Source organism: Choloepus didactylus, chromosome 8, assembly GCF_015220235.1.
Source record: "Choloepus didactylus isolate mChoDid1 chromosome 8, mChoDid1.pri, whole genome shotgun sequence".
Lineage (NCBI taxonomy): Eukaryota > Metazoa > Chordata > Mammalia > Pilosa > Megalonychidae > Choloepus > Choloepus didactylus.
In genome coordinates this window covers 130,432,156-130,448,492 of record NC_051314.1, presented here as the reverse complement: position 1 = coordinate 130,448,492, position 16,337 = coordinate 130,432,156, and the positions used below count along the sequence as shown (strand labels likewise).

The 16,337-nt window shown below is 37.5% G+C and overlaps 1 protein-coding gene across 18 annotated transcripts in view; it reads right to left on the bottom strand.

The window, feature by feature from the left end:
* WNK1 (WNK lysine deficient protein kinase 1) overlaps positions 1 to 16,337 on the bottom strand; it is a 179,779-nt gene that overhangs the window by 97,960 nt on the left and 65,482 nt on the right. For all 18 annotated transcript variants that reach the window (XM_037845496.1, XM_037845494.1, XM_037845475.1 and 15 more), the window contains exon 2: positions 14,211 to 14,383. In XM_037845496.1, the coding sequence (XP_037701424.1) occupies positions 14,211 to 14,383 (173 nt within the window). The remainder of the gene's footprint in view (positions 1 to 14,210; positions 14,384 to 16,337) is intronic.

Here is a 16,337-nt window from a genome sequence, read left to right as displayed (position 1 = left end):
GATGACCCCAACTACAGGGAAGATAAAGTATGGGGAATGATTCGGATAAGTTAACTGCCTGATTAAAAAAGGAGTATCAATATTCCTAAAGGGAAACAAAACAGAATCCAGAGTCTCTACAACATATCTTTCACAGTGTTCTGGTTACAATTCAAAATTACCAGACATATTAAGAAATAGGAAACTCCGATCCATATGCAAGAGAAGAGGCCAGTGATTATAACCAACTTATGAAAGTAACTGAAAAATTAATGAAATAAAATATTTACTGCATGGGTCTGACAGTAGGCTGAAAATAACAGAAGAATCAGTGAACCTGAAGAAATTATACAATTTTAAAATCAGGGAGAAAAAGAGAATAACAAATAAACAAAGTCTTGGAAACATGTGGGACAATATCAAAAGGTCTAGCAAACATATAATTGGGTCCCTGAAAGATAGCATAGAGAAAATATGGCAGGAAAAATGATTTAAAGATATAATAGACAATAATTTCCCAAGCTGAAAAGACACAAATTTACCGAGTCAAGAAATCAAACATACCCCAACCACGATAAATGCAAAATAAAAAGGAAACCACATAGATGTATATCACAATCACACTGCTGAAAACAGAGATAAAGAATGTATCTTAAATATCTACAAAAATAACATATTACAGAGAACAAGAATATAGATGACGGATGGCTTCTCATCAGAAACAATGGAAACCAGAAGATAGAGGAGAGAACTTTTTAAAGTGCTAAAAGAAAAATGGTGCAGCCACTGTGGAAAACAATTTGGTGGTTCCTCAAAATGTGAAACAGAGAATTACTACATGATCCGGAAATTCCGCTCTCAAGCATATGCTCCAGAAAACAGGCACTCACAGACACTTTCATACCTATATTCATATCAGTGTTATTCACAATAGCCAAAAAGAGAAAGCAACCCAAGTGTCTATCAATCAATGAATGGATAAACGAAATAAAGTATATATATAGAGAGAGTTCAGCCATACAAAGGAAAGAAGTTCTGATATATGTTACAAAATGGATGAATCTTCAAAACATTATGCTAAGTGAAATAAACCAGACACAAAAGGAAAAATACTATTTGATCTCACTTATATGAAATAACGAGACTAGGCAAATTTAGAGCCAGAAAGTAAATTAGACATCATCAGGGGAGGAGAAATGGAGTTATTTATGAATGGATAAAGAGTTTCAGTTTTGGGTGATGAGAAAGTTCAAGTGGTAGTGATGGTAGCACAATACTGCAAAACTAATTAATGCCACTTAATTGTACATTTCAAAATGGTTAAAATGGCAAATTTTATATCACACACACACAAAATGCTAAAAGGAAAACAAAAAGCAAATCCAGAATTATAGCCAACTAAAACATCTTCAAGAATGAAGAAAAAACTTTTGTGATAAAGGAAAACAAGACAATTTGCAGCTCACAGACCTACAGTATAAGAAATGATAAAGAAAATTTTACAGGTTGAAGGAAATTATACCAGAAAGAAAATCAGAACTTCAGGAAAAAATGAAAAGCATTAAACATAGTAAACATAACAGATTACATTTTCTCTTTATATCTTTGAAATACATATGACGTAATTGAAGCAAAATTTATAAAAGGATATTGTGGAGTCGATAGCAAATGCAAATGTAAGATGAATATTACAGCATAATGAACAAGTGCAGATAAGTGGAACTACAGTTGTACAAGGTTCTTATATCTTACATGAATGGTACAGTATTAACCCTAAGTATAATGTGAAATGTTAAGGATGTATAATGCATACAATGCTAATCCACTTTTGCAACCCTGGGATAAACCCTATTAGGCAGTGATATATTTTGATGGCTGGATAGGATTTGTTAATATTTTATTAAGGCTTTTATGTTCCTGAGGGATATCGGTCTGCAATTTTCTTTTGCTATATCTTTGGTTTTGGTATTAGGGCTTCCTGGCTTCATATAATGAACTGGCCACTGATGCCCTTTCTTTTTTTGTTTTTTTTTTTAGAAAATCTGACAGACTAGATTTTGTTTTGTTTTGTTTTTTTTAAATTAAATTCAGTTTTATTGAAATACATTCACATACCATACAATCATAAATGGTGTACAATCAACTGTTCACAGTACCATCATATAGTCATGCATTCATCACCCCAATCTATTTTTGAACATTTTCCTTACATAAGAAAGAATCAGAATAAGAATAAAAAATAAAAGTAAAAAAGAACACCCAACATCCCCCATCCCACCCTATTTTTCATTCAGTTTTTGTTCCCATTTTTCTACTCATCCATCCATACACTAGATAAAGGGAGTGCAATCCACAAGGTTTTCACAATCACACTTCACCCCTTGTAAGCTACATTGTTACACAATCGTCTTCAAGAGTCCACACTACTGGGCTGGAGTTTGATAGTTTCAGGTATTTACTTCTAGCTATTGCAATACATTAAAAGCTAAGAGGTGTTATCTATATAGTACATAAGAACGTACACCAGAGTGATCTCTTGACTCCATTCGAAATCTCTCAGCCACTGCAAGTTTATTTCATTTCATTTCACATTCCCCTTCTGGTCAAGAAGATGGTCTCAATCCCACGATGCTGGGTCCAGATTCATCCCCAGGAGTCATATCCTGCATTGCCAGGGAGATTTACACCCCTGGGAGTCAGGCCCCATGTAGGGGGGAGGGCAGTGAGTTCACCTGCCAAGGTGGGTTAGTTAGAGAGAGAGAGAGAGAGAGTGCCACATCTGAGCAACAAAGAGGTACTCAAGGGGAGACTCTTAAGCACAATTATATGCAAGTCTAGCCTCTCCCTTGCATTAACGAGCTTCATAAGGGCAAGTCCCATGACAGAGGGTGTTCTAGTTTGCTAATGCTGCCAGAACGCAAAACACCAGAGATGGACTGGCTTTTATAAAAAGGGGGTTTATTTGGCTACACAGTTACAGTCTTAAGGCCATAAGGTGTCCGAGGTAACACATCAGTAATCGGGTACCTTCGCTGGAAGACGGCCAATGGCGTCTGAAAAACCTCTGTTAGCTGGGAAGGCACGTGGCTGGCGTCTGCTCCAAAGTTCTGGTTTCAAAATGGCTTTCTCCCAGGACGTTCCTCTCTAGCAAGCTTGCTCCTCTTCAAAACGTCACTCACAGCTGCACTGAGTTCCTTCTCTTTGAGTCAGCTCATTTATATGGCTCCACTGATCAAGGCCCACCCTGAATGGGTGGGGCCATGCCTCCATGGGAATAGCTCATCAGAGTCATCACCCACAGCTGGGTGGGGCACATTCCTAGCAAATCTAATCAGCACCAAAAAGTCTGCCCCACAAGACTACATCAAAGATAATGGCGTTCGGGGGACACAATACATTCAAACTGGCACAAAGGGCTTGGTACATCAATGTCTGTACCACAACATCAGCATCAGTCCAGGTGAGGAAGTCCAACTCTTCCACATTTCCCCCCACTTCCTCAGGGTGGCCCTGCAAATATATTTTTATTCTCTGCCCAAATTACTTTGGGATGTGTCACTGCTTCACTCTACCCTATACAAACCTACCATATCTCACCTCCTATTCAGAGTTCCATGTAATTGTGACACACTACATTTTTAAAACATTTGATTTGGCATCCATTTCCAGCAATTCTAATAACCAAGATCACTGCCACTTTTAGTTTCGATTATTAAGTTTTGTTCTTGAATTTCACTCCTTAAGCTCAAACTGTGGTTGGATTTGTTCACCTTAAAAAACAGCTCAAATCCTAATCTTTTCCCAAAACTACCTTGCTTCCTTATTTTACTTTTTCTGTTACTGGTACAAATTATTTCCTTTCTTAAATCATTTTTGACTGCTTTCTAGATCCCTATATATATCTAGTTGCATCCATTTTTTCTTTTCAAGACTTCTCAAAGTCACCCCTTCCATTCTAAGCTCCCTAGAGTTTTAGAGCTTTTTAAAATCGTGTTTAATGAACATTCACTGTAATACAAACATCAAGCTAAATTCTCTAAGTCTAAACTCAACTAATCTAATCCCCACAGCAACTTTACCAAGTATTATTTCCATTTTACTAATAGGATAATGAACCCAGGGTCACACAGCTCTTATACGACAAGAGATGGCAACTGAATTCTTAAACTTTGGCTAGAATTACTCTCTGACTAGCCGCCCTATCTCTAATTTGTGTTGTATATACTACCATCAGATAAATTTTTCTAAAGGAATGCTAACATAGTCTCTGGCCCACAGTAGACACTCAAATATTTTCTGAATCATTCAATGCATTGTATTACTACTGGATCATGAGCAAATCTTTTCAATGGTACCCTACTATCCATAAATTAAAGCAGAAGCTATTCTTGCCCTGCATTCAAAACCCTCCACAATATGTTCCTAACTTAATCTACTGAAGCCTTGTCATTTCCCTTTACAAACTTTCTATTTTTAACCAAATGGGCTAGCCTACAGCTAACTATATTTTCATTTTTACACTCTTCCCATAGCACTTCTCTACTTACAGAAGATCCACCTATCCTTTAAGACCTAGTTTAAATCTTAATTCTTTGATAAAGACCTTCAAGGTTGCCCCAGTAAAAAGGAAGGAGTCATGCCTTACTCTGAATTGCTATTAAAATGAAAATTTTACTTTGACTCCATTATTTCATTTTTAGGAAGCTATTTTACGAGAATAAAAACAAGTATGATTCCTGTAGCCATTTTTTGTAAGGGGAGAATATGGACAAAAAGGGATCCAATTTACCCCTTATAACCATAAATGGAACAATTCCAAACTCAGAGAAGCTAAATATGGTGTTAAAAATAGGAATATTAGTTAACACTACCACAAACAGACATCTTAAGAGGGAAAAGTGACAACCAGGCACTGTCCCTATAAATAGGACATCAATAAAAAGATCTCTTTGATAAAGTATTTCTGAGCCCTTCATTATGGCTGATTTTTGCCCAATCACACTGAAGAAAAGGCTAGGAGTTGAAAAGCACCACTCTCATAAACAGAGCTCCTAGTCAGTTTGTAAGTACAGAAATATTTAATATAAATTGACAACCAACTCATGGGTAAATGGGGTTAATCAGAGTACCTATCCCACAAAATTAGAAGACTCAACACTAAGAATAACCACTGCCAGATGTTAAGGTATATCAAATTTTAGCTATACAATGCATCAGAAAGTCAATATGACCAGGACAGCCTCAATGATTTCTAATTGACTTGGGCATTTCCAGTCCATTCAATTCACTCCAGAAAAGCATCTGATTTGGGGGAGAGGCTCTGTACTAGGTGCTTTGCATAAATTATTCCTTTTAATTATTTCACAGAATTGTAGGGAATGTTATTTCCATTTTACAGATGAACAAACTAAGGCTCAAAATCACTGATTACTCACGGTCAGACAGACAGTTACACACCAAAGGCCATACTACTTTCACTATATAACTACATAACTCTGCTTTCTTAATTCACGTATGCTTATCATTAGCAAAATATAGAACTCCTTTCCACCAAGGAATTTTCTATTTTGTACAGAGACTAAGTCTTAAATATGTGAAACCACTGGAGATTAATATGTGTGCTAAATTGAAAATCGTTAGGGAAATCAACTGATTGTTATTAGGCCTGAAAAAGAATTAAATCTTTTTAAAGTTTTGATATAATTTGAACCAGAAGGAGAAAGAAAATGAATGTATCAATTGAAGCTTAAAGATTTTATTTGCAGAGTATTTTAAGCCTCAACAAATGGAAAAGCAAAGAACACAGGAGGCAGGTACCAGTAGCAAAAAAAAATTTCAATACAATTCTAGAAAACAGAAAGGGAATGGATGGATGTTAACTGGTAAAACAATGCAATAAAAACTACCATTCAGAACCAGCAGGAGGCAAACTACAGCAGATGAGGAAGCTATCTGTACAGCAGAGAGGCTCTGTATTTAAGACAGATAGCAGGTACAGAAGGAAGATAGCAGAGGGATTAATACAAGTTCTTCAAAGTACAAAGAAAACATAACAGAAAAACTATATACAACAGCAAGGAGTTCAGACTCTTAGATTAAATATAAAATAATTTAATGACAGCCTAGGGAATAGATATTGATACCACTCATGTGAGCATTTGGGGAGCCAGCCACAGCTTAAAGACAGCCTTCCACAGGCTCTATCTGCTTACACAAAGCTTCTTGTCAAGACACTCCATTTAGACAAAAAGGCTAAATGCACCAAAAGAAACCGACTATGGTATAATGAAAAAACTTGGCTGGTCTTTGTCCTCAGTTCTTCTAGTAAGCCACCTCTGAATCTTCAGAATCTCCTATGATAGGAGTGTCTTTTGTTCTTCACGAACAAAAGGACCATCATACCTGAAAGTTCATAAGCTAACAAGGTGACAAGGAGGGGCCAATCCACCATTTTTAGGGTAGGAGTTGGCCCCACCAGAAAGACCAACCATGTGATTAGGGGATTAGAGCTTTGAGCCGTGTCTATTAGCCCACCTCTGGGACCTCTGGAAGACCCCACATAATTGGGAAGCTTGAAGCCTAGATGAGCCTCAATGATTGAGAAGATAGGTCACTGTACCTGGAGGTTGACATGTTTCTGACTCCAAATTGAGAGGAAGCTTTGAGTTTGAGACAGAGACTTTAACCCTCCATTATGTGTCTTTTTTTGGCATATTATTTGTTCCCTTCTACTATAATAAAGCTATGTAAGTACTGTCTTTTCAGTGAGTTCTGAGTTGTTTAGCAAATTATCAAACCCAAGGGGTCCAACTAGTGCCTGAGGGACAACCTTGTAGAGGACTACCTTTTAACCCGTGGATCTGGCCTAACTCTGGGTAGAATCAGAATTGAATTGGATTGAGTTACTGTAGTGTAGGTGGTGTCAGAAGGTGTTGTAGACGTTGCAGAAATTTCTGATTCCATTATACTCACATGATCACACTCATTCTTAGTTACTGGAATTAGCTAGACAAATGACAAAAAGAAGAGTATGAACTAAAAAAGCCAGGAAAAAAGCAATAAAATCACCAGCCCAAAAAGAAAATAAATCCAGTGAATATAAGAGATAAAAAAAATAATAAAACCTCAATGTCTTTAAAGCGATTCAGGAAAATATTATACCTGTAAAACAAGGCAAACAGCTATAAAAAGAAATAGAAAAAAAATTGTTTGAAATGTTAAAATTTTGTCAAAAATTTTAAATGCAAATAGAATGGCTAGACGGAAGATTCAATTCTGAGAGAATGGAGAAGGAAAAAAGACAATAAAAGATAAAGTACATAATGTGATAAGAGATGCTATTTTGGTTTGCTAATACTGCTGTTATGCAGAATACCAGAAATGGATTGGCTTATATAAAGGGGGTTTATTTGGTTACAAATTTACAGTCTGAAGGCCATGCAAATGTCCAAATTAAGGCACCAATACGAGTATACCTTCACCGAGGGAAGGCCAATGGCATCCAGAAAAACTGTTAGCTAGGAAGGCATGTGGCTGGCATCTGCTGATAGCGGGATGTGTTCCACTCCTCTCTTAGTTCCTGTGCTTTCTTTCTTCAAAATGTTGCTCTTGGGGCGTTCTGTCCTTTCTTAGTTTCTCTGGAGCAAATACTGGGCTAGCAGCTCCAAAGTGTCAGCAAAAGTGTGCTTTCAGCAGCTGTCTCCAAAATGTCTCTCTCAGCTGCCCTCCAAAATGTCACTCTCAGTTGCTCTGAGATCCTTTTGTTTGTTAGCTCTTTTGTAGGACTCCGGTGATTAAATCAAGACCAACCCTGAATAAGCTGGGTCCGTATCTCCATGGGAATAATCTAATCAAAGCTATTACCCACAGTTGGGTGGATCACATCTCCATGGAAACATCTAATCAAGAGGTGACACCATAATCAAAAAGATTAATCAATCTGCCCCCAACAAGGCTGCATCAAAGAACATGGCTTTTACTGGGGGATATAATATGTATACAAACCAGCACAGATGCCAAAAGAAAAGACAATAAAAAGAGGGAATTAAAAGAAAAACAGAAGACAAAGTTTCTAGAAATGAACATTAATATAAACAGCCCACTGAGTGCTTACCAGAACAAATGACATTAAACACAGCTCAGACTGAAATTTCAGAACAAAAGACCAAGACAAATTTACCTTGTGTGTGTATTCATGTGTAAAGAGTAGATAGGTTGGAGAACCTAAGACGGTGCCTAGGTGAGACAGGACAAAAAAACACCTCCATGAAAAATACTAGATAAAAACCAGAAGGTGACCCAGAATACTGGTTTCAGTGAAGCACCATCTGGACAAGGTATGCTAGAACCACAGGGGCCGTACACTTGATGAAACTGAGAGTCGGCATTCTGAAACGAGTGAGTAAGCTGGCTGAAAGACCCATGGCCGTGCTGCGGTGTGGGGAAGCCAGGGGTTGGCATTGGAGATGGACTGGTACTTTAAAAAAAAAAAAAAGGGAATAACCCAGGAGCAGCTGCAGTTGCGATGGTGGGAACCGGCCTCTCGGTGTCTGGTGTGGAGGATAGCCTGCTACAGATTCCCTCAGGGCCAGGGGAGCAGAGGGGAGAGCCGGAAGGAGAAAGAAACCCCGCGACTTGCAGCTGGCTCACTGGTGGGCTAGAGACACTCATGCCCGGGGCTGTGCCCACAGCCCAGAGCCGTGCCAGTTGTCCCAGAGCTGGGAAGGAGGAACTGTGCGGGGGGGGGGGGGGGGGGAGTTGAGACACCCCATTCAGCCATCTTTGCATCAGGTTGAGAGTGCCCCTGCACGGCCTGGTGGCCCGGGGCTTCCCTTGAGGGATGGCGCACACTTGTGACATAGCACAGCATTCCCTCAGCAGAGGTCCTGGAAGATCACAGCTGAGAAGGCGGACCCGCTCAGAAAATCCAGGGGCGCTGTGTCAATGCCAGTGGTTTGTGGGTCAGCGACAGAGAGGGTCTGGGGCAGAAACGAAATGAAGGCTTAAGACTCTTGCAGCAGCCTTCAATCTCTGGGAACACCTGGGGGGTTTGAATATTAAAGCTGCCCTGCCTCCCTAGCCACCCGGACACACGCCCCACATTCAGGGCAGACGGCTCCAGCAACACATCCAAACTGAGTTCACCAACTGAACCCCACAAGAAACATTTCCCCACACACCACAAAGACAAAGTTGAGGAGAACTAACTTGAGGGGTATAGGTGGCTTGCAGACAGCATATGCTGGTTAGTTAGAGAAAGTGTACGCCACCAACTTGTATTTCTGAAAAATTAGATTGGCATTTTTTTTTACAACTTGAAAGAACCCTATCAAGCAAAGCAAATGCCAAGAAGCCAAAAACAACAGAAAATCTTAATGCATATGATAAAACCAGACGATACGGAGAACCCAATCCCAAACACCCAAATCAAAATATCAGAAGAGACACAGTACTTGGCACAATTAAAGAACTACAATCGAGGATCGAAAACATGGCAAAGGATATAAAGGACATGAAGAAGACCATGGCACAGGATATAAGGGACATAAAGAAGACCCTAGAAGAGCATAAACAAGACATTGCAAGAGTAAATTAAAAAATAGAAGATCTTATGGAAATAAAATAAACTGCTGGCCAAATTAAAAAGACTCTGGATACTCATAATACAAGATTAGAGGAAGTTGAACAACAACTCAATGTCCTAGAAGTCCACAGAACAGGAAATGAAAGAACAAAAGAAAGAATGGAGAAAAAAATCGAAAAAATCGAAATGGATCTCAGGGATACGATAGATAAAATAAAACATCCAAACTTAAGACTCATTGGTGTCCCAGAAGGGGAAGAGAAGGGTAAAGGTCTAGAAAGAGTATTCAAAGAAATTGTTGGGGAAAACTTCCCCAACCTTCTACACAATAGAAATACACAAAGCATAAATGCCCAGTGAACTCCAAATAGAATAAATCCAAACAGACCCACTCTTGAGATATATGTTGATCAGACTGTCAAATACTGAAGAGAAGGAGCAAGTTCTGAAAGCAGCAAGAGAAAAGCAATCCACCACATACAAAGGAAACAACATAAGACTAAGTTGTGACTACTCAGAGGCCACCATGGAGGTGAGAAGGCAGTGGCATGACATATTTAAAATTCTGAGAGAAAAATTTCCAACCAAGAATACTTTATCCAGCAAAACTCTCCTTCAAATTTGAGGGAGAGCTTAAATTTTTCACAGACAAACAAACGCTGAGAGAGTTTGCCAATAAAAGACCTGCCCTACTTCAGATACTAAAGGGAGCCCTACTGACAGACAAAGAAAGGAGAGATACAGAGAATTTTAACAGACATATATAGAACCTTACATCCCAAATCACCAGGACACTCATTTTTCTCTAGTGATCACAAATATTTCTCCAGAAGGGACCTAAGCTGGGACATAAAACAAGCCTCAATAAATTAAAAAAAAAAAATTGAATATATTCAAAGCACATTCTCCGACCACAATGGAATACAAATAGAAGTCAATAATTTTTGAATTGTAACTCCACTATTTACTTCCTACATGATATAAAATACACAAACTCTAATGACAAATCAGTGGTTTTGAACTCAATGTAAAATATGTAATTTTTGACAAGAATTATATCAAGGTGGGGGAATGGAGGAATAGGAACATAGTTTATGTGTCCTATTGAAGTTAAGTTGGTATCAAAGAAAAACAAGATTGCTATGGCTTTAAGAGGTTAATTCTAAGCCCCACAGTAAACACAAAGAAATTATCAGAGAATATGAACATAGAGATGAAAAGTACAGTATGGTTTATGAGAAGTGGGGGAAGGGACAATGGGGAGTTAGGAAATGAGTGTAGGGTTTCTGTTTGGGGTGAAAGGAAATCTCTAGTAATGGATGGTGGGAAGGTGATAGCATTGCAACATGCCAAATGTGATTAATCCCACTAATGGAATGCTAGGGAGTGGTTGGAATGGGAAGATTTACGCTGTATATGTGTTTCCACAATTGAAAAAAAAAAAAGGAAATACAGAATGTAAGCTTTGTATCAATGTTGAATTTCTTGAACTTCTTAGCTGCGCTTAATGGGATTGCATAAAAAGAATGTTCTTGTTCATGAGAAATGTATATGTGAATTACATTGTTTGTTTAAGGATGTGTGCAGCTTGCACTCATGTTCAGAAGACAGAGCAATAGACAATGGATGATAGGGAGGGAGGGAGGGAAAGAAAGAAATGGTGGTGTGACAGGATATAAAGTTGGTGGATCGGGGTATCGGGGGAGGGGGGTCAGGGTATGCTGGAGTTCTGTGTATGGGGTTTGTATTGTTTTTGTAACTATTCCTGTAAGTTTGAATTTATTTCAAAATAAACAGAACAACAACAACAACAACAAAAACCCAAGGACTAGATTTTTTTCCTTCAGTCAACAGAGAGCCAAAGGCAGGCTTTAAACCGTGGGGAAAAAAACAAGATTCAGATCAATATATATGTGGTGTGCTTCTTTGTTTCAAAAAGCTTTCATATAAACTTAATCTAACCTAAAAAAAATTTTACCACAATCTTTTTTTGAAGTAAATAGGAGTAATTATAATACCAATTTTACAAATAAATTAGCTAGTATACAAAGGAGATTACTTATGATATTCAGGCACTGAGGATACAAAGAACTGGTTCCTTTGGGGTAAGGGGCTAGTAGAGTTGAAGACAGGAAACAGTTAACTACAATACAATATGATACGCATTCTAACATATCAGCATAAAATACTACTGGGGTACAGAGGAGGTAGTAAAATATTGGGGATTAAGGAAAAATGGTGATATTTAATAAATATATTAAATTATGAATATAAATTTTCTACATGAAGAGGGGACAGAAGATAGCAAATACGCATTTCAAGCAAATGAGACAGCATAATATAGTACAAAAGGCATAGTAATTTCAAATGGTGAATTTGAAAAGCTAAACAAATTCGTGGCTGTAGCACAGGAGAGGAGTGGAAGGGGTGGGAGTTGAGAGAGATGACAAAAAATGAGGCTAGAGGTGTTGTTGGGGGCAATATCACAAAGCTATACAGTAAGTCATATTGAGGAGTTTAGATTTTTATTTTGAGGGAATGGGTTTTATTTCACAAAGATGAAAAGTACCTGAAAGTGAAAAGTGAGCTGGAAGGAAGGAAGCTGTTGCAGGAATACAGACGACAGAGAAGTAGCAGCAGGACTGGTGGGGAGTGAGGGTGAGGGAACAGTATAGGATTACTAACAGTTTCTGGCTTGGAAACAATGAGTGGATAATAATCGCATTCACTAATATAACTAATACAGGGAACATATGAGAAAGGCAGTGTTTGCTAGTGTGGGACAGTAAAAATACTAGACTATGACAAGTTAGGTTTGGGATACGCTGAGGTAGAAGTAACTTTAGACATCTAAAGTAGCTAGTATATGTATGGGTCTGGAACTCAGGGAAAGAGTATAGAAATGGTGATTCAGGTGTTTTCAGAATACAGATGGTAAACTAAGGCACAAGAATAATGAGATTGCTTAGGGAGATAAAAACCAGAGAGCCAGCTGTCAGATTGTGATAAGTAAAACTTAAGCAAAGAAAGCTTGAAATGTAATAATAGCAGTGGACTGAAAAGAAATATATTTCAAAATTAACAATCCTTGCAGACTGAATACAGTGTGAATGGGAGTGGGGGGGGGTAATCAAATCAAAACATGATCTGTAAAATTCAAGCCTGCATGACTAGGAAAAAGATGCTGCTACAAACTGAGTTGGAGAAGTTGGGTGGGGAAATTAGGGTTTGCAGGGGGAAATAATCTGTTGGCTTTTCAACAAGTTAATCTTGAGTATTTTAAGGGCACAGAGAAGCGACTACATCCAGGAGATAGAAAACTATACTTCAGATACCTGGTATTAATCATTTTAGTAGCACTACTTTTATTACTTTAATGAAAGTAGTGAAGAATAAATATTTACCACAGTGACAATTTTTGAAAAGTCAGTTTCTCCACAATAAAAAATTTGTACTATATCATTTATACTAGCTTTCTCTATGGGTACAGATAGATATTCTAAGAGACTTGGATTTTCAAAGACATAATCCAACTGTTACCTGAAGTTCTCTGTATTAGGGAACTAGAAATTTCTGCATTTGACCTCTGTCTGGTTCCCTGAAAGGGATGATATGTCTAGCTGTTTGGGCTTCAATATCTGATGCTGTGGGAAATGGAACTTTAAGCATTTTCTAGAGACAACTGTCACAATATATCAATGTAAACATTTGATACAACATTTGCATTAATGTAGCAAAAACTGACCAATAAAAGGTGATGAAATAAATGGGTAAAGCTTTTCAATCAGCTTTAATCTCATTTTAACCACTAGAGGGCTACCTTGTCATTTGATTTCTGATCCATTAACCACTCAATTTTAGAAACACAGTATGATTTAAAATTGCTAGGTTTACTGAACAATGACTTCTCATTTTAATATTTACCAATAAATATCATAATCACTTCATACACAGGACTTTGTGGGCAGGAAAATGTGCCAATATACTAAGAGTAGGAGGGATTGTTTCCCTCTTCAGTAGGATGGGCATCACAAATAGAACTGGTATGACTAAAATAAGAAAAATCTAATTTTCCCATTCTCTTTTTCTTTCTTAATGAATTTTATTACAAAAGCGGTAAATGTTCATTTTAGAAAATCAGAAAACAGATAAAAACATTCACACACACACCCCCCCCATACACACACACCCCCCCCCATACACACACATGCCCCATCTCCATTTACATCTTGACTGTACATCCTTCTAGGTTTCTTTCTCATACAAACAAATAAAACGCTTATACATACCCTACGTATTGTTCTATAACCTGCTTCTGTCATTCAGCAGGGAATTGTTCCACGTCAAATATTCACCTTCAACATAATTTTAATCACTTATCCTCATAAATATCTTTAACAAACACAGTGACTTTCAGGCTTCCTGGCAGGATCTCTGTAAAGAACTGGTTTGCCACTGTTGCCAGATTTTGGCTTTCAGGTTCTCGGCCATAATGTGAGAAAGAATTCAAGGGCACAGCAAAGCATACAGTAAGCAGGCAGAAAATTTATTACATATGCATGTGAGAGGAACATGCCAGCACTCTTGCAAAGACAGAGGTGAGAAAAGCAAGAGGCCTGGTTAACTTTTAATATATTGATGAACTTACGTTTTAAGTGTTCCAGATGTCATAAGTTCAGTCACCAAAACAATGCACTTCTTTCCTTTTACTGTGGATTCCCAGGAATCATAGAATCGAACAATGTTGGGATGCTGAAGACCCTTTAACATTTCAGCTTCTTCTTTAAATCTCTGCCTCTCAGACTTTGTTAACTTGCGATCCTATAAACACAAACCAAAACAGAATTTGGTTTAAAACGATAAAACCCCAAGTCATGCAATTAAATTTAGATGCTAAACATGTACTAAATCACAACAATGTTGAAACAAAAGCAGCACACTCTTAACCCTAAAGCTAATAACAGTTTTTAATAGCCTGTCCTCAGAATGTCAGAGAAATCTAAAAAGTGTGTTTAAGAAAACTGGGTTATAAAGTCACGCTTGAGATTATTTTAGTGTCTATCAGATACCATCTTATTTTGTAAGATGCAGTTAACTTGTCACTCCAAAATAAGTCTCCCATTGCTGGAGATATGCAATTTAATATCACAGAGGTTTTAGAGACAGAAATATAAATTCCAGTTCTGTCTTTGCATTGATTAGAATTTCCTTTATGAATATATTCCATCACCTCAAAGGACTGTTGTAGGAATTAAGTAATTTACTAGGTATGCTTTCATACATGTTTAAAGTACCTGGCACTTCACAGGCTAATTTACTTTTTATCAGAGATGAAAGGGAAAAGCACTTAATTTGTTATTCTTCCCTTGACAATGTCTCATACACACACTCTGAATTGTTCTGTAAAATTGAAACCATCTCTAAGTGGCATATTAACATTCTGTCAAAGCATGTAATACATCTACTAAAGAAATCAAGGCACAATGCCCATCACACATTTTGATAATTAAACATTACAGATATAATTTAAAGTCCCCTTCTACTTCTACTCCTTACCCTTGAATAACCACTACCCTGAATTTGGACATACCACCCCCACATAGCTTTTTTTAAACATCATAAGAAAACTAAAATTTTACAAAATAATGTTATAAAGTATGTGTGTGTTTGTATGCTTGCTGTTTTCACTCAACACCTGTTTGAGATCACCCATGATGGTATACAAGGAGACATTACACGATATTCATTGCATTCTTGTAGTCCTGCTTTGTTTGTTTTCACTGCTATATAGTTATCCATTGTCTGGATGTATCACAATTTATAATCTTCTACGGATGCATACTTACTCTGTACTCCATTTTTTGCTATTACAACACTGCAATGGTGTTACAATGTTAATCTCCTCACAACATGTGTAACAGTGTCTCTAGTACACACAACAGGTTCTTAACTTGGGGTCCACAAACCCCTTTAAGACAGGGTTGTGAACTTGTGTGAAAACAAATGCTTCATTTTTCATAACCGCAACTAAAATTTAACATTTCTTTCAATTATGAATCTACATATCTAGCAGTATTTAGCAGTATCTGTGATTTCTGTCACCAACAGACTTAAGATTTTTTTATCATCATATGACAATGGTTGCAGGTATCACAAAATATCGTTTATATTCATCATTACTTTGAAATTATGGTAGTTACTACAATTTTCACTAGCTCTTATCAGCATGCATTAATAAAGAATCATGTAAGTTTTTTTTAATTAATAACTTTTCCAATATAATTGGTTAACTTACTACCGTTGTAATCCTATGTATCTTATTAAATGTTTTTTAAAACTGTATTAATCTAACCTTCACTAGAATGTCAAAAAGGGTTTGGAGCAACAACAGAAAATAGTTAAGAACACCTATGAAGATATGTAGCTAGCAGCAGCATCTGCTGGTCATAGTGTACATGCATCTTCAGTTTTCACAGACATCAACAAATTGCTCTTCAAAGACACTGTTCCAATTTATCCTCCCATTAGAGTGTATGAAGGTTTCCATTGCTCTACATGTTAACCAGCACTTGGTATTATTAGACATTAATTTCTGTCAATTTGATGGGTGTAAAATCATATCCTGTTAGTGGTCATGAACTTGCCCTGGCTCTCACTGAGGGCTCCATATGACATTTCTGGGTCAGTAGTAAGAGACCATTCCTCTCCAGGGAACAGGATAGAAGTAAATGTCTCGTATGGGTAGGTAGGTATCTGACCTGTGAATCTATCTACC